This window comes from Podarcis bocagei (genome assembly GCF_964188305.1).
Source record: "Podarcis bocagei genome assembly, chromosome: 2".
Lineage (NCBI taxonomy): Eukaryota > Metazoa > Chordata > Lepidosauria > Squamata > Lacertidae > Podarcis > Podarcis bocagei.
Genome location: NC_138126.1, coordinates 103,609,514 through 103,635,700, shown reverse-complemented (window position 1 = coordinate 103,635,700; position 26,187 = coordinate 103,609,514). Strand labels below are relative to the sequence as shown.

The following is a 26,187-nucleotide window of genomic DNA, read 5'->3' as shown; positions in this document are numbered from 1 at the left end:
AAATGCATTGCTATCATAGACGTTATGCATGTTTCACATTTCCTCATTTTATGTTATCAAGGGGTTAAGTAATGCTTTCTAGGATACAGGAGGAAGCTTCATGATTTCTGAAGCAGTTCCTTCTATCAGCACTTTACAGGAATTCCCAGAGGACTGAACAGCCCTTAGGAAAGGGGAGAAAGCAGTTTCACAGTTACCAGGTATTTCAGTTTAGAAGCTTTATTGTGCAACAGAGAAAAAGAAAAATTGGACAAAGTCTGATTCTATCTTAACACACATAAATGTGAACTATGTTATGTACAGGCATTTAGCCCTATGGGAATGCACTTGGTAGTGTAAAGCAGAACGAAATGCTATAGTCTTGAATTAAATTCTGCCCCAACTAGCTCAACTCTTATGCTGCTTGCACACAGAAGATGACAGGAAGCCAGACCATGGTACTGAGAAAAGCAGGGAACAGACATCAAGTGCTCACCCATTTCTGAACAAAGATGAGTAAGGGTCTGGAGACCAAGCCTTATGTGGAACAGTTGAGGGGGTGGGTATGTTTAGCCTGGAAAAGAGGAGACTCAGAGGAGATATAATAGCCATCTTCAGATATCAGAAGTGCTGTCACATGGAAGATGGAGCAAGCTGGTTTTCTCCTGCAGTGAAGGCTAAGACCAATGGATTCAAGTTAAAAGAAAGGAGATTCTGACTAAACATCAGGAAGAACTTTCTGACAGTAAGAGCTGTTATGTTGGTTTCAAATCGTGCTTAGCAGCTATGTCATTTTTAGATTTTTTTCTGTTTAAATAATTGTATTTGCTGTTTAAATTCTGATACTGAAGCAGTAGGACCCTATTGAATTCCCACAGTAAAATGAAGTTGTCTGGGGAAGAAGCAATGACTGTATTCTCTCTAATTTTGTGTTGTACCACTGGTCCCTGTGAGCCATTTTGTGACTAGTATCCATGACACTTTCTCAAAATTCAAGAGGTGCCCACTGGTCCTTAAGAGTGGCAACCTTCTCAACTAAGTGATCCGTATCAGGGAACTACCAGAAAAACACTATGAATAGGAAGGAATACGAATAGGCTTTTTTAAAGGGCTACCAGAGGCCATTCTCATATAGTCTCAGACCATACAAAAACATTACCAGTTCTTCACACTCCTCTTAAAAGTGTGTTTTTCAACCTGGGAATGGACATTGATAAGCTTTTGAGCTGCATGCATATTCTTGCCCATGTATTAAAAGTAACATGGATAACCACCCTATTAATCCTTTTCATACTAATTTACTGCTGGGTCTGGCTAATCTCTTCAGGACTGAAGGCATTTCTAGTTCTAAACATGGTCTAGACACTCAGTTTACAATAATAACTTTTGGTTAGAAAACTTGAGTGTCATGGGAGATTTTTCCAATGATTGTCTTCTAATATGCAACTCATTCAGCAAGAAATAAGAAATCTGTCTATTTTATCTTCGATGTAGTTACAAAACCACATTCCTTAGGCAAATAATTATTTTAAAAAAAAAACAAATGCAGAGAAAAACATACCTAAGGCAAAAATCATAAGAAACTATGAAAGAAGAGAATGGCATTTTTTCATCAATTTAACTATTGCGCAAATACTGAAACCTTTGGGAACAATCCACAGAATCAAGCTATCAAGACGTTGAAGCAGCTTAGTCAATAGTGAGGAAAGCAATACAAATGAAAGGCGTACAGTATTCCACTATTATCCAGCCATACAGCAAGCCGTCCAATGAAGGAAGCAGCAGCAGCAAAAAGGTACTGCAGATAAAATATATTAGCTGCATAGACTGCCACTTGCCCAAAGGTGAATAGCAATTTCTTCTGAGAAAGAAGATTGCCTGGATTATAATTCAAGCCTAAGAAAAAAAACAAAGATTGAGAGGCTCCTGGCAGAGATGTCCTCCAGCGGTACAAACACCGCAAAAACCAATGTATCACAGCAAGGCTGTTGACCTTGATAAATTCTAAAACCAGTCTGTTCATATCCTAACCTGTGACAGCAAGGCAACTCCCTTTACCTGCAGAGCAGCAGCACCAAATAGGGAATTATTCCCACGTATTATAGCCCAATGTGTATTGAACCCTGAGAGAATGATATCCTTTTGCCTCAATTTATAATTGTTTATCAGAGGTAACAATCAAAAAAATTGAAAATATAACCCCACACATAATCTCCCCCTTTCCTCAGGAAGGGACATGGGTGGTACTGTGGTCCAAACCAACCGGCCTTCCAATCGAAAGGTCAGTTGTTCGCATCTGCCCAACATGGTGAGCTCCTGTTGCTTTGTCCCAGCTCCTGCCAACCTAGCAGTTTGAAAGCATACCAGTGTGAGTAGATAAATAGGTACTGCTGCAAGGAGAAGGTAAATGGCGTTTCCATGCACTCTGGCACTCATCAGTGTGTTCTGTGCGCCAGCAGTGAATTAGTGATGCTGGCCACATGACCTGGAAAGCTGTCTGCGGATAAATGCCATCTCCCTTGGCCTGAAAGTGGAGATGAGCACCACACCCCAAAATCGAATTCAACTGGACTTAACCGTTCAGGGGTCCTTTACCTTTACCTTTCCTCAGGATTCCAAGGTAACACAAACTTCAGGGTCTGTACAGGATCTGAGCCTCTAAGTGTATGACCCAGAAAATTCAAGCCCCTTAATATTTACCAACCATCATTCCTTGTTACAGATTACATATCAATTTGAAACCACACTGCAAGGATTAAAAAGGAAAAAAGTATGAGGAATGAAGATATTTATTTACATCAAACTGTGTTCGGACATATATTCTCATACTGCTGTATTTTACTCCAGCAGTAAAGCTTATTGCTTATTTTTTATGTTTTTGTATCCTGTTCTTCCTCATACATGGTTCAGGACTGCCAACATCTCATATACTTGACTTCTGTACTGCCAACTGATTTAATGAGAACTACATTACTGATAGTAGGGGACACGGGTGGACTTGCCGATCGCATGGTCGGCGGTTCGAATCCCCGCGGCAGGGTGAGCTCCCGTCGTTCGGTCCCAGCTCCTGCCCACCTAGCAGTTCAAAAGCACCCTTAAGTGCAAGTAGATAAATAGGTACCACTTTATAGCGGGAAGGTAAACGGCATTCCATGTGCTGCTCTGGTGCCGGTTCGCCAGAGCAGCTTCGTCACGCTGGCCATGTGACCCGGAAGTGTCTGCAGACAGCGCTGGCTCCCAGCCTCTAGAGTGAGATGAGCGCACAACCCTAGAGTCTGTCAAGACTGGCCCGTATGGGCAGGGGTACCTTTACCTTTACCTTACATTACTGATAAGAGTACCCTACTGCTGTTTCACAGCATGGATGTGAACAAACCCATAACGTCTACTGATAAACTTAAGATAAGCAACAGAAGTGTTTAGCGGACTCATATGGACATATGATCACTTTTTACTCATTTAAGATGTACCCTAAAGCATCCTGGCTCCCATCGCAATGCAATGACAGAGGTTCTCACATACACATAATAAATAAAGCTTTATTCAAGGCTTACTAGTACGGGTACAGATCACCGGCAGCATGGCTAAGTGTTCAATAAGAACATCGGGGTCTGAAACTGAACCAAACCTAGGATGATGTCTCGACAGATGGGCATGCTCCCCTCACCAGCTTTTAAAGGCAAGAGATGATGCGCTCACTTGCAAGACTCTTTCTCCCTATGAGATTGGAGGCATGCACTTTTCCATGGGGTGTGTGTCTCCCACTGCAAGGGAAACCCTTTGCTCCAGAAAAGGGAACTAGCAGGAGTGGGAGGGGGGAGTGCGTCCTCTCCAGCCCCTCCAGCATCCTTTCCACTCTCCTCCTCTGAGCCAGTCAGACTGACAAATCCCACCCTGAGCCAGTCAGACATGCCCTTTCATTGCTATGAATTGCCCTCTCTTATATTGGCACCAAAAATGTGTGAAAACAAGTTTCCTATGACTTATGTCCAGAAATGTGGGGGTGATCCTTCTTTTTGCAATTTAATAGCATACTCAATTCAACACAGCACCACCTTAGCATGGAAACAATTGCAAATTAGACACAAATGACATCTAAACAATTCCATGTTCATGCAAAAGCCTGAATGAGCTGCAGATCTCCCTTTGTGATTTCACACTCTGTCAAGGTGATCCCATGCTGCACAGCATTTAAAAAAATATTGCCTTAATTCTAGACTGTCAAATTGAAAATAATGGCAAAATACACATTATGATTTATTTGCAATGAGCTCTAGTTTGTGACAAAGTTGTTTTAATAATGTCAATGTAATTGATTCATTTATGCACTCACACAGCAGGATGCATCAAAAAGAGTGACTCAGCTGACAGTGAAAGATCTTTCCAAATCAAGGATATATTACTACAGGATTATTAAAGATGAATTTCATTTTCCTTTTAAACTATTGTCACATTAACAAACAAATGCTATGCCCTGACAGAAAAAAGGAACACTTTTTGAAACTTTCATAACCGTCTTGCATACATTTATATCGTTCTCCAAAACAGTAAATGAAGGTAATATTTGCTAGAATACAGATTAGGTTTCCAACTACGCTTACTGGAAATTTGCAGAAAGAGCTTTACAAGTGCTTTATTTGTAATCAAAACCATCATTTAATAAACAGCCACAATTCTGCTCTCAAAGGAAAGAAATGCATGGAGGAGAACAAAACAGCTATAAATTACAGGTATGGTGCAAGAATCATGGGATTAAATTGTAGACACAAAAAGCACACTGTAATGGCACAATAACACCATAATAAACTAACCACTGTTCAGTTCCAAAGGCCAGAATGGAAATGTATAATAGCAGGTTCTATAGCTGCATCAAGTATGCAAATTTTAATTTGCCATCGATTGGAAACTCAATAGTAAAAGGCATCACTGTGCCACAGTCACACTTAATTTAAAAATCTACTAAACCTGATTGTAAAAGATTGTGGAATGTATCCAATGCTGAGCCAGCAAGCTCCATTGGTGCAAAGAAATTGCCATTTATTGTACTGTATTCTGCTTCCACCTGTACACCCCCAACCCCCAAATCCGCTTTGGAGAGTCCATCAAACCTCCAGAACTGATAGCTGATTTTGAGGGTGCATAAGGGGGCTGGAGGGGACAGGAGAGGAAACAAAAGTCTCACTGCTTGAAAGTTCCTTGCACCAGTGAACCAGCCGTGTTTGATGCAACCCTATGACTTGCTAGTAAAATGCAGATGAGAGAGAGAGAGAGAGAGAGAGAGAGAGAGAGAGAGAGAGAGAGAGAGAGAGAGGAGAACTTGAACACTGAAACTAACTCTTGGATCCTTTGAATGCACTCTGTACCAAGCATGGGTCTCTAGATGTTGCTGGAGTACAACTCCCATCATCCCTGATCATTGGCCATGCTAGCTGGGGCTGATGGGAGTTGTAGTCTAAAAGTGGCTCACAATTAGCTAAAGGAACACCAATGAATCAAACATGAATCAAAATTTATAAATTTATTGATTTTAAAAAATATTTTAGCATTCTTTTTCTATTCTTTACCTTTTGGTTGGGTTGAACCATGTATGATATTGAAAGGCTTTGTTTTGAACATTTTGCAATGTTATTCACCTGTATAATTTCTCTTTTATAATTCAATAAACAATATTATTTTTTGAAAAAAATAATATTTTTTTAAATAATAATAAAAAGATGGAAAGGCAATTCACTGGAGAGCATATCTGAAATTCTATGCCAAACTCTGGAGGCAGCTGAGAGATCGGTTCTAAAAACCTTCCTGAGACTTCTTGGTTCAAGAATTTAAAGTGTTTGTCACCACAGCTATTATGTTTTCTCTTTTGCTACAGTGTTTCCCAAGAGTCAATGCCCGCCCAAGCCAGCAAGAAGGCAAGCAACATTATAGCTTAATCACTTTTTAATTAACACTCAAGTACATTACAACTTGGCGGTTTATTCTTACTAAAGAAAGTGTGATGGTCTATGACTAATACAGGCTTGCTTTTACTAACGAGCTGCAGTGATTTAGTACAGCAGGAACATAATGCAATTACAGCAGCAAAATCCAACAACCATGTCTCACATCCAGTGATGACTTGTATTCACTAGCAAAAAATACCCAAAGACATTTTAATAGATAAAAATTAAATCTTCTAAAAAGTTTTGGTTCTAAAATATCTATCTTCTGTGCAAATCAGAATCTTACTTTAAATTAGTGGACAAATTACTATGTGTACTCATTTTTTAAAAGGTACTGCTAGGTAACAAAAGAAGTTTGTTTTAGTACTGATTCAGTTAAATAGATCAATTTTTTAAAAAAATAATGCTTTCCCATTCCTACCAAACTAGGAACTACACTACTGAGATCATAGACATTCTGAAATAATTTAATAAAGGCCTGGCATTGATCATTACAAAGGCCAGGATCCAAAGACGCTTTGTGTACCCAAAAGCCTATAGATGAGTTTCTACAGAAACGGGCCTTTTCTGCAGTGGCTCCCCATTTGTGGAATGCTCTCTCCAGAGAGGTTTGCCTGGCATCTTCATTATAGAGTGGCTGGAGAAACCCATCCAGGGGGGCAGAGTATAAATAATAAATTGTTGTTGTTGTTGCATCTTTCGGCACCAAGCAAAACCATTCCTCTTTAACCAAGCCTTTGGCTGGCTGATATCCAATGCCCTTTTAAAATGTGTTGGAGGGGTGGTTGCTATTTGGTTTTTTTTTGTTGTTGTTTTTTTTTTGATAATGTATTTTGTGCATTTATATTGTGATTTCATCTTGTGAAGTGCCCTGAGACCTGCGGGTATAGGGTGGTAAACAAATTTAATAAATAATAATAATGTTTCCATAACAGTCACTCCTTCCTCCGGTACCACACAAACTGGAGTTTTTTTAAGGTCGAGTTTAAAAGGTAGTTTATGATATTGCACAATGGTTAGTTATTTACATTATAAAAAACCTCTAAATTCCTCTGGGCTAGGAACCTTGAAATAGTTAACCTCTTCACCTTTGTAAGCACCAAGGCCCTAAGCTGTTATTTGGGTCCATGCCAGATTCCTATAAGTGATTTCTTAGTTATCTGCAGATGCTATCTCCATTGGGCCATAGAATCATCCCAGAAGTAACTTCTTAGTAAAACGGATATAAGCTATATAGAATACTAATCATATTACCAATAATGGCCCAAAAGTTAGAAAAAGCTAATTTATCCAACATTACCAAATTAGGTTTGATACTAATGTTAAGAATCGAAGACTAGTACCTAGGTGTGAATTCAATGGTTTTGTGAGAGAGAGAGCAGGATGCTGCCGTTATTAAAATATTGTCTCCCATTTCACCTGCTGATGCAAACTTTCAAGCCACAGAGAATCTGTGTGTGTATCAAAGGAACCCCCTTAAATTAAAAGCTGGCATGCTTCCATCAATAGAAGACGGTTCAATATTTTTTATCTCATACTCTCAGACTTAAAAGGAAACACTTGTAAAACAAATTCAAGTGCTATATTTGTTGAGATAATGTTAGCATTCTCTTCCAGTTAATGTAAAACTGCCTTTGCATGCTTTTCTATCAAAATCCTATACAGTAAGGGAAAGCAAGCTATTGATCACCACAAGCCAATTATGGGAAATTAGAACACAACAAAGGACTTGCACCAATTAGCCATTTTACCTGCATGTAATTTGCATGAAGTTACATATAGTTTTTGAAGCTGCTGTAAAGAAAGGCTCGTTAACTTAAATATATTATCTACTGCTAACCATGGACAAATTTAGAGGAAATAGATTTCTAAACTACTTGTGAAGGAACAGTTTACATGTCAATTTCAGAAGAAATGTGTCATTTTATTTTTATCAAAGGCTCAGCTTAAACATAACAGAAAACTATTATAAAATTCTTTTTATCAAATGGTTATATATGCATGATCGTATAAGATCTATAAACAAGGAACAGATCAATGTTGGACCAAGTGCAAAACAAATGCAAATGATAGACTTGTCCTAAAATTACACTGTTGTGGAAGAGGACTAATTATACAATTTAATGCAGTATCCTTAAGCTGCCTCATAATGTTGTTGTTAGGATACTTCAAGGACAAACCATGAATTGGCTTGGAATTTATAAGCCACCACAAAGATAATAATAGCTACTAATTAGAGAAATAACGAGGTACCACCACTGAAATTATGTTCAGCTAAATTGTAAAGCATAGTAAGGATGGCATAGAATACTGATTGTATCAAATGAAGAAGAGGTGAAATCTGTACCAATAAAGCTGTATCAATAGCATAACACTGCACATGTAGGCATATACTATACCGTAATCAGTATCAGCTGGAGCTTAAGCACATAAATGTAGAAAGGGGCAGTGCTATTTCATAGTAAGAAGCTAGATCTGCCTTAACAGAAAATATAGGAAGCTTAAAGTTAGGCTTCAGCAAAAATAGGAAGAAAGGAATAAAATGGTACATGTATATTGTGTTGAAGAAGATGTTATTGTCTGAAACAAGTAAAACAAGAGAAATGTCAGAGAACAGGGGAGTGAGGATTAGGGTTCAATTGAGAGGACACTCATGTGCATGTTCAGGTCAAATAAAGGTGGAGGACTATATCTATTGTTTCAAATGCCCTTCTCTTCCATTTTCACTTTTATCTCTATCACCAACAGGTGAGGACCTTCAGGGAAGACAATATAAATGAAAATCAATATTCTTAGGACACTAACATCTGCTCACTTGAACCGAGATACCCAATGCCTCCTTTAAAAAAAAAAAGACATACTTTATTTCAGATCACAAGTCACAATGGAAATCACATAACTCCAATTCTACAGCACATAAATAAACATCTTACATATGCAGTGTCCTTTCTTCTTGAAGTTTTAATATGGCAATGCTCATTTATGTTGCTATGCCAATTTAAAATGGAAATCAGATTAATACTGAAGGTTTTGTATGAAACAAGGAATGTAATGCGAGAACTTCAGGAGAGAGTACTTGTTGAAGAACATGGTGCCATGTTAGCCATGAGCTTTCAGGAACATCAAGCTGCCCTTGAGAATAATTTGCAATTCCACTACAAGAGTAGCATACTTTAACTATCCCAGCTCCTGCATCCTGGTCCTTAACACATTTACCATGGAGTATTGCTAAGTTCAAAGAAACACATTCATTATGTGGCAGTGGATAGTCTGCTAACATGTGCTGCCCACAGCATAAATCCAGTGTTTTAAAAAAATCATCACTGGTTTCTAATTTGTTTCTGGATACAATTCAGAGTGCTGGTTTTAAAGTTTAATTCCCTAAGCAGCCTGGAGTGAGAATGCTCAAAGAATTGACTTCTTCCACATGAACTTCCCTACCCATTAAGATAGCACTTGAACAAGGGCCTCTGAAGACTATCAGCTTTTGAGTTCAGGTAGGTGGAAAAAGAAGCTACTTTTATGTAGGTACACCGAAAATTATGTAACCCATTCACCTGACTCCATCTCTTAACTTCCATTTATTGATTTAAAGTATTCGAATCTTGCCCTTCATTAAAAAAAAGAAAGAAAGCCACACGGGCATATATACTATAATAAATCAACATAAATACATTAAGATTATAAATACAAAAGCCACAGTAGAGGGGAAAATCACTGAAAGCTTGATATTAAGAATCAGCAAATGCTTGGGAAAATGCTGGATCACAACCAAGCTTAGTGCTTGTCTTATCTAAGGCAAGATTTTAGGCTCCAAAGGTTATCCTTTGCTCTCATACTTTGCATTTATGGTGATTTAATGGATGCAATAGTTTTTATCTGTTAGTGTGCTGCTGTTCTCTATGTGACTGTGGCTTATTATTATCTAAATGCTTATTCTTATTATATCCAAAGTTGTCCTTGTGCAAGCTCATTCATGAGTGAAGTCTCATGACTGGCGTCCCCTCCCCCCCTGCAGCCCCCATGTACCTGCATAGTCTGCTCCACAGGGTTGTGGGAAGTCTGCTTGCGCAATGTTGGATTTGTCTGGTTGTTGCTTTTTTATTATGTTTTATTACTGTGAGCTGCCTTGAAGCCACTCATGGTAAAAAGTGGGATGTAAATCCCACAAATAAATAAAATCTCAACATTCTAGAACATGGATTCTCTTCTAATCACACTAAATTGTCCAGCTTGAGTCAAACAGTAAACAGGAAATGTGCAAGGGATGACCCACTCTGACGACATCTTCCGTGAGTATATTTTACAGTCATCATCCAAAGATGAATAAAAAAAGTAACACTTGGAGATCAACATAAACTGAATCAGATCCAGCTAGCTGGTGTTTCATACCACATCCTCCTCACCCTGAGATCAAGTATGAACATTACTCTCCCACAGTCAGTTTCAAAATACAGACTGTCTATAATGCCTGCTACAGTTACCTGCAATTCCAACTTTAGGATACAACAGATTTTAAGCAGCTTATGCAGCTACAGTCACTATAAATATGTTAGAAACTAGTGAGTGAACACAGAATGTATTTCTTCAGGCATCAGATTCAAATTCTGAAGCAAGCAGGATGATCTGCATCACCTTCAGCAGCACATGGCTCAAAAGAGGCACCTTGGAACCAGTTTGGAGAGTCCAAGGAAGAGAAAGCAGTAAAAAGAAGAGTCAGTGTGCTAGTCTTGGATCTGAGAGATCTGCTCACCACTAAACTCACGGGGCCATCTAAGAAAGGTCAATTCATTTCTTAAGCCATTTCTACACAATTGCTTCCCTGTACAAAGCTAGACAAAACACTTCCTGATCAGGAATCCCTCACCTTTGTCAAGCAACCCTTTGTCAACATTTCTTCCAGTCTTGTATTCTGCTCAGATTTCCAAATGATAACAAACACAGTGAGCTGCCTCTACTAGTTCCTTTTGTTTAACTGTTTTGCTTATCAGGTTAGATGTCTGTTGACTTCCAAGGCATCCTCCAAACATTATTGACTCAATTTAGCATCCCACTTCTTAGTCTTGTGAAGATGACAAATCAGCAGTAGGGAAATCCTCACTCCTTTTATCAGTTTCCATGCTAAACTATACCAGACTTATTATACTGAAAGAAAGGCAGCCCAGATCCTATATTCTGCCCATAAATTCTCTTAAAATCCTTCAACACATTATTTTTTAAAAGGGCAACAGTTTCTGTTACTAAATTAAACAAAAATACAAATAATTTGGTAAATAATCTCATTTATAACCACCACCACTACTAGTCTTTTTCACTACTTCAACCCTTGAACTACAAAAGGCAGGTTACTTGTTATAAAAAGGTCTGAGTTCTTAAAAAGGAATCACAGTGGGGAGGGGGGCAGAGCCGACTCTACCTATCCCTTTCCACAGATCTTGCCAGACATGCAAGGGACACTATCACCAATAATCCTATTACCAGGTGACAAACCCAGTTCAGGGAGAATTACTCCATCCACCCCTAGAATAGGATTATATTGCACTCTTTTACATAATTGAAAAGCATAACCCAAAGCAAAAAGACTGCAAGCATGGTAGGGAGGGTGTTAATAAAGTTTAATCATTATGACGAGTCATTCAGGACATGAAAGACCAATAAAACCCATCATACTGGAAACCAAGAGCCATTTCAAAGGTTAACATGTGTGCATTGTGGAACACAAGTATTGGGCAATCTGCTAGGAAGGATTAGAAGTGCTTATTGTACTGGTTTTTATCTGTTAAGCAATCTTGCTAAACAAGAATGGTATGAGTTCAGACAGTCTAAGAGAACACTCTGTTGGAGAACATTAGCATATTACAAGTAATAATATACTGGGAAAACTGCTACTTAAAACCTCACAAGGGGGGGGGGGGCTGCCTGTTACATGACAGATCTGCCCATTGAGACAGATGACAAGCACAAATAATTCTTCTTAGAGAAAGCATGCTGCCAAATAGTATTTTCTTCCGCCCCCATTTATTTGCTACTTTTCCTTTGTGGCCTAACACTGCCTTATCTTTCAATATTTCACTTCAAGTGCCTGATCTGTGACCAGCATTGTGCATGCCAATATTTACTGTCTATTCCTCAGTTCCATGTGTTTTAAAGCAGCATTTTTTGCTGAAAATTGACACCAAACTGGCATGGATAAGCAATAGTCTAGCTGGCTGTTCCTGAAGACTAATAGGGTTATTTCCCTTCTGTGTTCCCCGCCCCCAACACACACACACACACACACACACACACACACACACAGTATGGGACTCCACACTACAGCTATTTAACTCCTTCAAAATAAATCATTCTGCTTCAGTATATATTACTCACTTCGTACATCCTTTCATCTGATTCCTTTTTCCAAGGTGCTGAAATATAATAATTTCAAGGAAACAAGCTGAGGCAACAAGAAAGCTGCTGCTTACAGATTCTGAAGTACTTTTCCAGATATAATAGCCCTAACAAATAAGAAAATGCATTTATACTTTATGACTCAAATGTTGGCAACATTCTGGAGCAAAATTCCTTCTTAAAAGCATATTCAGATGGATAGGTTCTACAGTTAGTTGTTAACACAACACTTCCTGAATGCAATTCCTTTTATAGCAAGCATTATTCGTAGGCAGAATAAAAAGAACTATCAGGCTGGGACCAGGTGTAGATTTTTACATTTTTAAAACAAAACCAATGATCAACCTCCAGCAGAGGCAGCAGCTGTCTGTGCAACATCTGGACAGGAGCTGCAGAAACAATGGCTTGACTAAGAGCAGGGTGACTAATCTTCTTCAGCCCATGGCTCAACTTGAAGGTTTGGCACCTCTCCAAGAGCTGCATGCCAGCAATGGCAATAGCCAAAGTGTCATGAACACACATACACACCACACACCTATAGCTATACAGTGGTACCTCGGGTTACGCACGCTTCAGGTTACATACACTTCAGGTTAAGAACTTTGCTTCAGGATGAGTACAGAAATCGTGCTCCAGTGGCGCGGCGGCAGCAGGAGGCCCCATTAGCTAAAGTGGTGCTTCGGGTTAAGAACAGTTTCAGGTTAAGAACGGACCTCCAGAACGAATTAAGTACTTAACCTGAGGTACCACTGTATATGGTATTAGATACACAAACACAAGGAAAGGGGAAGTAGGTGTGCAACACAGAGCAGTGGCAGGACGCAGACAGTTGAAACTCAGAAGCTGCCTTTGGAAGTGCAAGGAGGAAGGCTATACCTCTCCAACACATTATCTCCCTTTGCCGTCATCAGATTAGGGTGAAATACAAACTTGCTTTTATATATTAACAAATACGTGATCTAGTCACCTAATCAGTCAGTTAATATTTTACTCAATTCATTACCTAACTATTTACAGTGATACCCAGTTGTAATCCATTTTGCAACAGAATACTCAATTTAGCAGCACTTACTTTGTTCCAACTCTGTTAACTGTACATCATTTACAAATAATAGCTGTCCTTAATCAAAGGAACAGTCTTAACCCTTGCTGGTTAAACCACCACACAGGCTTAGTTGTGTTCTGATACCTCATTTCCTTATGTGTGCTTTAAAAACTTTCTTTCTAGGGCTTCCATAAAGCATAGCTTCATTTCTTTACAGCCTAATTATCTGAAGTCTTTTTTTCTAACACCCCCGTGTTCATATGATACCTTTTATTAGTTTGTCAACTCAAACAAGCCATCATAAGAAGTCTGACAGTTTAGTTCTGTTACACTAATTCCTAGTTAACATGATTTCACAGCACCATGCACAAAGCCAGTCAATGGATATCAAAGATGCTTACAAAGTTTATCGCAAAGCGTAAGACAGGGCTATTTTTTTGAACTAAAAAAAGGACAGCGAAAATAGGATGGGTTCTGCTGAAGCTGCAAAGTCCAATTTTTTTCCCCATCCAGCTCTCCCAAATAATTAACATCCCAGAGGTCCCTGGAATAGAATACAGAATTTTTAAAGGAATCTTCATTCCATGAGCCTCTTGGGTCTTTTCACTACAAAGGGTTGCTAGGGAACTCCTGCCATTTTAACTTGGCAAAGCTTTATACCCAACTTAAGGAATTTCAGTAGTAGATAGGTAGCCGTGTTGGTCTGCCATAGTCAAAATAAAAAAATTCCTTCCAGTAGCACCTTAAAGACCAACTAAGTTAGTTCTTGGTATGAGCTTTCGTGTGCATGCACACTTCTTCAGATACACAGATATCTGAAGAAGTGTGCATGCACACGAAAGCTCATACCAAGAACTAACTTAGTTGGTCTTTAAGGAATTTCATTCTAGTGAAAGTGTCGATACAAGACAAATCAACAAATTTGCAAACCAACAAGTCCTGACCTTCCCCAGGCTTCTCTATCCACAATGGCAATGCCATCAGGCAAACATATACGTTCTGCTATTTGGCCCTGACTCAAGTCAAAGAGGTTTGTATGCTGGTCCAAATAAATAACAACATTCTATTCTTAACAAAGCATTAACGAGTATTTTCAATTAACAAAGATGTTCACATAAACTCTATCTGCATTTTACTCAGTTGTTTCCGAAAGAGCTCGAAAAAAATCTGTAAGAGGCTTAGATAACATTTAAGAAAAAGGAGATCAAATATTTCAGCATTGATGAATTAAATAAGAGCATAAAAAATGAACAAAACCATGAAAAATATTAATAATTCACATGACTCTTCAGGTAGTCCACAGCCACATGTATCCTGAAAGGTCAGTTCTCACTGTGGCTATGGTGACAATGTGCACTAGATTCCTCAATCAGCTGCTTGAGACTGCTTGGTTTGCTTTTTCAACCTCCACATTTCATAATAGGGCTGGGCGATATTAGGTTTTCAGCATTGTGGTGTGTCACCAGCAAAAACATCGCGGTTTGGCAATAAACCGCGATGTGGAAAGAGCTGCATTCACCCCAGCCTGCAAGGCCCCGGGTGAAACTGCTTCAACAGGTGTTAAGGTGCTTTCACCCCAGCTCCTTGTAGATTGGGGCCAACGCAGCTGGTCCCAGCCTGCTGCTCAGCTGGGGGGTGCAAAGGCTCCTGCTCCCTAGCTGAGCTAGCCCTCCACTGCCGAAGACGGAGGGAGGCCAGCGTTGGATCTTGACAGGCTCGGTTTGCAAGCCTCCCTTTGCCTTCGCCTTCGCCAGAAAGGTGCAAGGGGCAGTCAAACAGCCTTCTTTTCTTGGGAGAAAAAGGCTGCCTGCTCGCCAACCCCCCTTGCCAGTGAAGACGGAAGGATTCATGTGAATGGAGCCTGTCAGGCTCCGTTCACAGGGTTCCTTCAGCTTCGATGGCAAGAAATGGGGAGCCTTTTTCGTAGGAGAAACAGGCCACTTGCTCCCCCCCCCCCTCGCCAGCAAGACAAAGGAAGCACTGCGAAGGAACCTGACAGGCTCCATTGTCAGGGCTCCCTTCATCTTTGCTGGCATGGCCCTTTCAGCCAGGGAGCACGAAGGCTCTGAGCAAAATCTCCGTCCATCCAGAAGGACAGGGTCTTATCCGCACACCTAAGCCTGGGAGTGCAAAGCCTTCTGCTCCTCAGCTGAGGGAGCCCCAATTCTTCTCCCACTTGCATACTAGCAGGAGAAGGATTAGGGCTACCTCTACGGCTCTGCGTTCCTCTGCCTCCAGCAGCCAGCTGCAGCTTGTTTCACCATCACTGCGCTGGTAGCAATGGGACTCAGGAGCAGCAGCTGCTTCACTAGTGATATACCACTGAGCAAAACTACCATCACCGTCTGCCCCCCCCCCCCAATTCCGGTCCTGGGTGATATATCAATACATTGCCCAAGCCTATTCCACAGAATGTTTAGCTTTCAGGAAATTGCATCATGGACATCCAAGTGCACCTGCCTTCCAAAACTCCTGACTTCATTCAGATGACTAAAACAAAACAAAACAAAACAAACAGCTAAGCAATGCTCAAGTACAGACCGTAATGCAAATATTGCTCCTGATAAATGGCAAAGCTGATAGATTCACCATTTACTAAGCAAGCACTTATCTGAACAAGCAATCAATATTGAAACTATATTTGTATATATGCTTTCCATTTTCTGGCTCCTGCCCAGCAAGTTGCCCATTCTTGAAAATATAAAAGACAGACTGAACCACTACGCTCAGGAAAGTTCACCATAGTTGTGTAGAGTAAAGCAACACATCAGCAATGAAGTTTGTCTCTTCCTCCAGAATAGCTAAAGATCATTAGGTCTTTTTAAAAAAATATCATTCTATAGTAGGAAGAGTTTAAAAAGCAACAACACACATATTCTACAACAGAATTATAAAACTACAGTGGTACCTCTGGTAACGTACTTAATTCGTTCTGGAGGTCCGTTCTTAACCTGAAACTGTTCTTAACCTGAGACACGACTTTAGCTAATGGGGCCTCCCGCCGCTGCTGCTGCGTGATTTTTGTTCTCATCCTGAAGCAAAGTTCTTAACCCGAGGTACTATTTCTGGGCTAGCAAAGTCTGTAACCTGAAGCGTCTGTAACCCGAGGTACCACTGTATAGTCTCTTCAACCATTTTGCAGTGTATAAAAAAACCTGCTTATTCATAAGTAATATCTGCATTTTTAAATCTTACTTCAAAACATAAGCCAGGATTGGTTTTTTAAAAAATATTTTGCCTACCTTTACCTTAAAAGGCAGCTTATATGACCCGAGCTATCTCTAAAATATCTCACAAGAAGAAACACAATGTATTGACAATGTCCTGACTGACAATTTATAAGCATGTTTTAACATGAGTTCCAGCTACTGTTATCAGCTACCTCAATGGAATAACAGAGAAGGTACTTCTGGGATAGCTCCACTGGTAGAAGAAGAAGAAGAGTTTGGATTTGATATCCCGCTTTATCACTACCCGAAGGAGTCTCAAAGCGGCTAACATTCTCCTTTCCCTTCCTCCCCCACAACAAACACTCTGTGAGGTGAGTGGAGCTGAGAGACTTCAAAGAAGTGTGACTAGCCCAAGGTCACCCAGCAGCTGCATGTGCAGGAGTGGAGATGCAAACCCGGTTCCCCAGATTACGAGTCTACCGCTCTTAACCACTGTACCACACTGACAAAGAGACTCTTAATCTTGGGGCTGTGGCCTATATGTACCATTCTATGACCAGGGGACAAGAAAAGCTGGCACTACAATGCATTATCCAATCACTGACTGGAGAAGGGTAGAGTACAGCACAATATATATTTGGGGGGGGGAGGGAGGGAGTAGGCAGCAATGATCCTTAAGAAACACCTGCCTTCCTCCATACAAAATTGTTGTACCGCTCTCCCCCTTGCCAACAGTATTTGAACAAGTCCAAAAACCCCAACCAAAGGTACAACAGGAAGACTTGTACTGGCCAGCAAGGAAGGTCAGGCTATAAATCAGCAGGACTATTATAACCTTCAGCAATAATCTTTTGAAATGTGAAGGTTTCTATTCATAGTTCTGATACTGAAATGGCAGGTAAATCTATCCATTATGGTTGGCTCTAAGGAAGATGTTGTGTCATTCAGACACCAGTCAGGTCTATTAGTCCATTAAAGCAGCCCTTTCTATTTTTTTGCTTTCCCATAGAAACCCACGGTCTGCCTGTTCCCATGAAGGGAATATTTTAATTCTTACTTAGGAGGTAAGTAAGGCAACCGGCGGGGGAGGGGGGGATTGTTAAAATGAAACCACTACAACCAAATTTTTTTACTTCCGATCTGTTTTAAAAATCAATATAAGTAAATGTGGCTCAATTTAAAAGCTCTGACTTTGGTAGCATCTTGTCAGTAAAAATCCAACATATTCAAGACCCTTTTATTTTAATGAAGTCTTTGCTACCAGAACTATGAGATTTAATTCCACATTCAAAGTGAAATTCCTACTCTGTGTGATAAAAAAAGATTCTTTGAATAAATAATAGATCAAAGGAGTGTCATTCTGATCGCATACAGATACTTTGGATCTAGGCTACGAAGACCAAACCCTCTGCTAAGTTACAGAATTCTGGGCAAAGAGTAGTGAATACTTAACTATGTTGTTTAGATTTATCAATGACTTTTTCTTAAAATGGAACTGTGCCACCAAACAGCAGCACAATGAAAAATTATTACATAAGGTTTCAGGTTATTTGTCAGTCAGGCAAAAAAACACTGCTAAACTGACTACAGTAGTGCCCCGCAAGACAAATGCCTCGCAAGACGGAAAACTCGCTAGACGAAAGAGTTTTCCGTTTTGGAGGTGCTTCGCAAAACAAATTTCCTATGGGCTTGCTTCGCAAGACGAAAATGTATTGCGAGTTCCTGCTGGTTTTTTTCCCTTCCCCCCTTTTTCTAAGCCGCTAAGCCGCTTATCAGCTGATCCGATCAGCAGATAAGCCGCTAAAAGCCGCTAATAGCGCTAATCCGTCAATGGGCTTGCTTTGCAAGACGAAAAAACCGCTAGACGAAGAGAATCACAGAACGGATTCTTTTCGTCTTGCGAGGCACCACTATACCACCATTTCAAGAAAGTATTACAATTTATTGTCATGAGGCTGGTGTTATAGCATTATCACTGGATTGCTAACAGTTTTACTCAGAATCTATTATATATGCAGAATTACATATGGGAGGATTAATCTAATGAGGGGCGGGAAAGGAAAATCTGTGGCCATAGATCCACCCAATCAAGAGAGCTGCCAAGAAGGGGAAGCAGTACAACAAGGCTGGCATTCGTCTCCCCCATCAAGGCTGTGTGCCAAAGGAATAGGAGAGCTTTGGATCCACTTGATCCAAAACCTCTTATGATATAACCCCAGAACCTGGATTCTGCCCTCTCTGCAGAACACCAACAGTGGTGTCATTAAACATTTTAAAATTATTATTGGCAGTAGTAAATTAAAAATGGTGTCTTCCAAATTGGTGCTATATAAACTCTGGATTATATTCCAAATAAAAAATAGGATATAGTTTATTTTTAAAATCAAATGTATCAACTATCGCAGGGTTCGGCAACCTAAGGCCCATGGGCCACAAGCAGCCCATGGGGGTCATTTAACAGGTTCATGGACCCCCATGCCCGCTCAGTAGGCTCCCATACACTGCGCTAAACCGGCGCAGAGCAGAACGAGGATCACCTTCTGCAACGCTGGCCGGCTTCCCATTGGCTGCAGGAAGCTCCTGCGGTCAATGGGAAGCTGCACACGCCTCCTCCGCACCAGAAGGAGTGCCGGAAATAGCGTTTGCGCATGCGTGCATGCATGCGCACTCCAGCCCACCACAGCGCCTGCAGGACCATGAACCAGCCCAAGCCACAAAAACTTTGCCAACCCCTGAACTAGCTCAATACTCAGATAATTTAATCTTGCAAAAGAGCACAATATAAAATTACCCCATAACTATTCCAATATTATAACCAGGGTCTCATATTAATTATTTCACTAAAAGATAAATGTAGCTCAAGTATAACCTAAAGGCTAGAGAGAATTCCTAAATCAAAGCTTACATAGGTTTCAATGTGTCCCATTATATCATAGCTCTAGGTTGTGACCCTTCCTCAACAAAAAACTACAATGCTACAATTACATGAGTGGCAGAGATATAAACATAGGAGAAACAAAGTTTTCAAGAATCCACTCAAAGTTCTACTCCAGCTCTAAGCATTTGTATCCATGAATCTACCCATGACTGACTAAAGTAATATTTTTTTAAAAAAATAAATACTGTACTGAACTAATAGTTAATGCCTGCCATGTGACACTCTTAAGGATAAGACAATTAAAATGAAATATAAAAGAGCAATGGAAATAAAACAAAACAGCTAAATACAGGGAATCTTCCTAATCATAGGCTCTTTATGCCAATTAAAAGTCAGAAATGAATTAGCTGTAATCCACAGAGAAGCAAGTTAGTAGTCGAGATATGCAAAAATAAGCAGCAGTGAACTGCATCTGTGGACTCAATTCACACTGATGTCACCTAAATTCTAACAAAACAACCCACCACACATCCCAAAATAAAGATAGCATGTTCCAAGCTGCAAAGTTCCAATGTCAACGAGATTTCTTTGGGCTGGCAGGTTGATGCTACAAAGAAATTTTGTTTGCTTTTATCTTCTTATACTGTATTACAAAAATATTTCCCACACTATAGATTCCGTGTGTAAGTTTAAGCAAAACTTGAAATGTACCCTCAATTTTACCCAAAGAATGAAATGATCTTACAATAATCTGCTTACTAAAATTGTGCTTCATAAATGAAACAAGTGCTCAGGTAGCATAAAAATGACAATGATTTCTTATTGCTTTGGAACCCATAGCTTAATCTATACTTTTCAGATAAATAGCAAAAACGTAACTTTATCATTAACTAGTCATCTGAGCAATCTTTAATGCTGAATGAACTCCTCAGGTTTTTATTTATTTATTTTTATTAAAGATTTTCTTGGTTTACAAAAGTACATGCACTGTCTCTTTTTTCAGGTTGCACAGTCTCTCTTACAAATCAGTTACATTTGTTGTGAGACATTAGTGTTGAGTATGGTATAAGGTTGGGGGGGAGAGGGGGGTGGGGTGATGAGGCTTATATTATTTTGTATGGGGTTTCATGTCAGCTTCAACTGGCTAGTTTCTCTTTCTATTCGTTTTAATACAAATGGACCCATTGTTTCGTCTCATCTTCTAGAATAAACAGGATTATGTGGCGTACTTGGTTGGCAATGTAACATGATTCTATGTTGGGGGTTCACCCCATTCTCCTTCTGAAGGGAGGTGCAGGTATTGGGGGCTTATTCTTGGCTTTTTGTGTGAGAAAATAAACAAGTGTAGTTTTTTCTGCCACTTCTGGAGTTGGTTTGGGGGAATCCAGATTGGGAGGATTTGGAATAAATAGGCTAGTTTTGGGAGGGTGATCATTTGGATCATGGTTGTTTTGTCTGAAAGGGTGAAGTTGGTGTTGTTCTATTTCCTCAAGTCTCTGTTGATTTGTCACCACAGGGACTTGTAATTGTGGAGGTATAGTTTGTTGAGGTTTCTGGTTATTTGAACCCTTAGGTAACTGAATTTGGTGCAGCAGAGTTTTATCATTGTGATGCTGGTGAATTCCTTTTGAGTGTACGTGGTGGGGTGGGGTGTTGAAGCACATAGCCTCAGATTTTGCAAAGTTTACTTGTAGGCCTGACACCAATGTGAATGTGTTGAGTTCTTTAATTAGGGTGGTTGCTGTGTTATGGGGTCTGGTGTTGTGACCATCAGGGCATCTGCAGAGAGCCCTAGTTTGTAGGTTTTACTTTTTATTTCCGCACTCTTGATATCTGAGGCTGCTTGGAGTCAGATTGCTAGGAGCTCCAGGGCCAAGATGAATAGGGATAGTGGGTATCCATTTTTTGTGCCTCTTTGGATTGCTATGGTATTGGAGTCCACATTGTTAATTCTACATTTTGCTAAGGCTTGGGAGCAAATTTGTTTGAGGGTTTGTAGGAAGTTGGGGCCAAATTTCATGTTAGTTAATACTGCTAACCGATATTTCCATTCTAAGCAATCAAAAGCTTTAAGGATGTCTAGGGACATGATCATCATTTTGCTGTGTTCCATCAGATTCAGGGGTTTCCTAACAGGGTCTGTTATGTTGCAACCAGGGACAAAGCCTACCTGGTCCGGGGTGATTAGTTTGTTCTGAAAGATTTTTAGGCGGTTAGCTAGGATTGATGTGAATATCTTGTAGTCTTGGTTTATCAATGAAATTGTGTGGTATGATTCTATTTTGAGGCTATCTTTCAGAGGTTTAGGGATAGAAACTATTTTGGAAGAGGTCCAGGTTTTGGGGATAGGGGTCCCTTTTATGATGTCGTTAAATAGGTGGGTCATGTAAGGCCTTTTTATTTTAATCTTCTCATAGAAAAAAATCTACCTTCTCACTATCACTACATCTTATTTCTATCTTTTATTTTTTTAGATTCCAACACCTCAACATTTTTAATTATTTAAATAAACAGTTATGTGTAACCTGATTATTACCCAACTGTGGAGCTTTTTCTAATGGACCAAGGGTGGAATTCAGTGTCACACTACGCTGAATATCCTGTCTGTGCAACTATATCAGTTTGTCAGATGGAAAAATCCCCACGCCCACCCCGTGCAATATTCTAGGGGTTCTTCTGACCTCCCTGAGCCAATTTCAGGGGGCTTCCACTGACAGTTTTTGTTAGGTGAAATCCCCCCAAGACAGCTAGCTATGTTTCTTTTATGCATAAGACTACAGTGGTGCCCCGCAAGACAAATGCCTCGCAAGACGAAAAACTCGCTAGACGAAAGGGTTTTCCGTTTTTGCGTTGCTTCGCTAGACGAATTTCCCTATGGGCTTGCTTCGCAAGACGAAAACGTCTTGCGCTTTTTTAAAAAAGCCGCTTGAAGAGGCGCAGTTGCGATGGACCGTGCTTCGCAAGACGAAAAACATCGCAAGACGAAAAGACTCGCGGAACGAATTATTTTCGTCTTGTGAGGCACCACTGTATAGACAAATGACAAACAATTTAAAGCATTATTAAACCAAATGCATAATTTATCAACATGACTGTATCAATTTAATAAGTATTCAAAGCTAAACAAAATTATAATGGTCCAGGGGTGTACCCAAGGACAACGTGCAGACTTCAAGCAAGCAAAGAATAAAATTAGAATCTCCCTTTCAAATAAAATTTGCTACTATATATCTTTACCCGGTCTTTCATCCGCCAACTCTGAGCCAGTGACTTAGAGCCCTCAATTTTCTCACAGTGCCTCTTCTTCATGAAGGCCAAGGGCAGATTCCAGTCAGTCATGTCCGACTCATCTTCCTCCCCAAGCCCTAGGAGGGGGGACTGCAGCATGTCAGATTCCATCAGAAGAAAAGGAACTAATGTAACCAGGGATCAGAAACCTCCACTCCAACACAATGTCCAGAAAAAAGTAGTTGGAAGGACAAAGGAATCTGGCAAGTCTTGTTCCCAGAAGATGTTTCCTGGGAAGGAGCTGTTTGCAGGGAAGGAGCTGTTTTCAAAGTGGATTTGCAAGTGCTACTGTTCCAGAGAGTTTTGCAATATTCCCTGCTCAGCAACTGGGGGTTTCCTGTCTGGGTTGAGAAAATTTAAGGAGTGCTGCAACCCCTAAACAAGGGACAACTAACAGTATCTGATAGCAAATGGATTATCACCCTCTAGCTTCATGGGTCAGAGATATGTATGTAAATCCTTTGTTGTTGTCGTTGCCTTCTTCAGGAATAAGATATAGTTCACTGTCACTGTTATCTCAGAACTAGGGAGATATGTGGTTCTTGGTTGCAACAGAAATTATGACATAACCCAGCAGAAATGATATCAATGAATATTCATTCAGAATAAAGTTTTAGAAGATGGGCATAGAACTATTTTCAGTAGAAGAATGTGACGTAAGATTGGGAATCTAGCCAAGTGGTCTAAACATTGCAAATCAATGGGCAAGATGCAAATACTACTATAGTTGCAGGATGTTTGGTAGTCTTGTTTAGGTTAAAGGTGGCGCCTTATACCACACAAAGAGACTGCAGGCAATGTAAGAGACGTTGAGTGACAAAAGTTCTTATCCAGGGTAGAGAATCAGATTAGGAACCTCTTGTATCTCTAGCAACAGTAGAAGTTCTTTGTGGGAACTGCTGTTCATCTAAGTCCTCGTTAAGGCAACATTTGCAGGGGGATGTACAGAGTTTCAGCAGGTCTAATTTGGATTCAAATATGGAGATTACTAGCACAGGATTCTTGCCAGAAGGGAACCGTCAGAGCGGGATAGGCTTACAACGTGGTACCCTGTTCAAGGCAGAACTTTTGAGAACGTGGGGTCGGGATGTCTGTCCTTTTACAGACAAAATAATAGGAAGCAAAGATGGAGCTTGCAGCTTTAGCCAAAGTCGCCTCTGCTCCAGGCGCGGCTATCCCTATCCTCGGAGAGGATGCAGGGGAAAGGGGGCTCACTCACGACAAAGTCCAGCCCTTGGCGGTGCAGTCGGGCTCAGGAGCAGGGTCTGGGCCTGTTTCCGAGAGCTTATGGTCTCCGGTGGCCGAGAAGGAACGTCCTACCCCCGTGGAGGTACTTGCCCTGTGCCCGGCTGCCGCGACGGGCGCCCACTTCGTCCCATCGTGTCCCCCGTCTCGGGACAGCTGATGGCTCCTCTTCGCGTAAAGAAAAGTCCCCCAAGACAGCGGGGTTCGGGAAGCTTAAAAGGAAAACGTCCCGGGTTGCCGGACAGTCAAACTCCCCTCAGCAGCAGCGCACCAAGGAGGCAGCCATTTTGCCGAGGCCCAGAATGCATTGCGGCGACGGGCCGTCGGCCGGCTCATATCGCGTCAGGCGCCTTTTAAATACGAAGGAGTTGGAGGCAAAGGTGGTGGGAGGGGCCGAGAGCGCAGGGGTTGCCGCGGCAACAGACGTGACGGCGTTCAGCCGCGCGAGCTGCCGCCTGGCGCGAAGACCCGCCGCCGCCGCCCGCAACAGGCAGAGCTACGGGGGCGGCACAGAGGAAATAGCCTTGGCCCAGCTTCAGAAATAGGGCAGCTATTACTGGGTGATAGATAGATTAGATAAGGCGATGAGATCACCGTGATCTTCATAATTTAATATGGTGGGGGGGATTTGTCAAAATGAACCAAAATTCGTTTAATTATCCTTAATTGGGGGAAAAACATGCCAACTTCCCAACTTAACTGAAAACACGCCAACATATTTTTATTTTATTTTTATTGTAGTGCTGGTTAGAACAATGCATCTCTTTCTCTGTACATTTTTTTATTGTTCCATGGCAATAGTCAAAGTTCCTTTGCAGGTGTATCTTTCCGAGGCATGTATATTACAAAAGATGTGGTGAGCTCCAATTTACTTTTATCGTAAAGTCACAAGCATGGGCGTAGCCCGGGCAGGGGGGGGGAGCAGGGGGCTAGCTGACCCCACCAAATCAAATAAATAAATAAAAATACTTAACTGACCAATTGCCCTGCAGATAACTCAGTTCTGCCCCCACCCCAACATACAGCCTGCCCTCTCCCCCCAATAAATCCTGGCTATGCCCATGGTCACAGTCACACCTGTTTGACATTCTGTTGAAGCATCAAATTGCTTTAAATGATATTTTTATTTTGTCTATAACTTGTGTACGTGTAAGACTTACCCTGCCAGGATTCCTAGTTCAAGGAATAGAGATAGTAGGTATGTTTGGGACTGTTTAACAGTGGAATCTGAAACTACATTGTGCCAAAATGCCTGGCTTCAAGTATCAGTGTTTAAAATTAATTCTTCAAGATCAAGGTTTTGTTTTTGTTTTTAAAAAGAAGCCTGAATAAAATGATATTATTTGGAATTGCTTGAGCCACTTAAAATAAGTACAGTGCTGGAAAAAAATAAAAAGCTCACTGTACCTCCAAAAATCAAGAAGTTTGATGTAACTCCCAATTTTTGGCATTTTGCAGAATGAAAAATGATGTTCCAATTTTTCTCATTTGAAAGCAAGGCCTTCCAGAAGCTCACTGGGTGATCTTGTGCCAGTCACTGCCTCTAAGCCTAACCTACCTCACAGGGCTGTTGTGAAGGTAAAATGAGGAAGAGGAGAATCATATGCACCACCTTGAAGGAAAAGGTGGGATATAAATGTAATCAATCAATAAATGATATTTTTTAAAAAATAAATTAAAAATTAAAATGCTCACTTATCATTGAAGATAACCTAAAATATACCTCAAGCATATGGCAAGAAGGAAACAAAAAGGCCAGTTAAAAATAACCAAATAACACCTCTAGAAACAGCAACCTACAGAACTATGTAAATATCTTTCAAACCCTTTCACAACTCTCAAGTTTATCCTAATATATTCTCAAATTCAATAAACAACCAGTAATATCTCTGAATAACTTAAACAAATTCTCACTTTCTCACCACAAGAATCATCCTTTAGCCTATCCAATAATTGACTAGATGTTGTCATGAATTTCATACTTGGCACTGCTAGGACTGGAATAGAATTTTTCTTGTTCTCCTGAGACATCATTTTTATTAGCTTGTGCAACTGACAGCAAGGAGCAATGAAAACTTTTGCCAAACCCAAGGAGCTCCGAACAGTACTATCTACTCTCTTGTACTTCTTCAGCTACTAAATACTTAACTGATAAAGGATATGGTTTACCTGCTTTTCTACAACACATTATAAATGACATACTAGAACTGGAGAAGGTTCAGAAAAAGGCGATAAAATTGACCAGAGGTACAA

The 26,187-nt window shown here is 40.4% G+C and overlaps 1 protein-coding gene across 2 annotated transcripts in view; it reads right to left on the bottom strand.

Moving 5' to 3' along the window:
• The window catches only part of RPTOR (regulatory associated protein of MTOR complex 1), a 325,607-nt gene extending 301,355 nt beyond the window's left edge, over positions 1 to 24,252 (bottom strand). For both annotated transcript variants that reach the window (XM_081180842.1, XM_081180843.1), the window contains exon 1: positions 22,639 to 24,252. In XM_081180842.1, the coding sequence (XP_081036968.1) occupies positions 22,639 to 22,800 (162 nt within the window). In that variant the 5' untranslated portion in view covers positions 22,801 to 24,252. The remainder of the gene's footprint in view (positions 1 to 22,638) is intronic.
• Between the last annotated feature and the right edge of the window lie 1,935 nt (positions 24,253 to 26,187).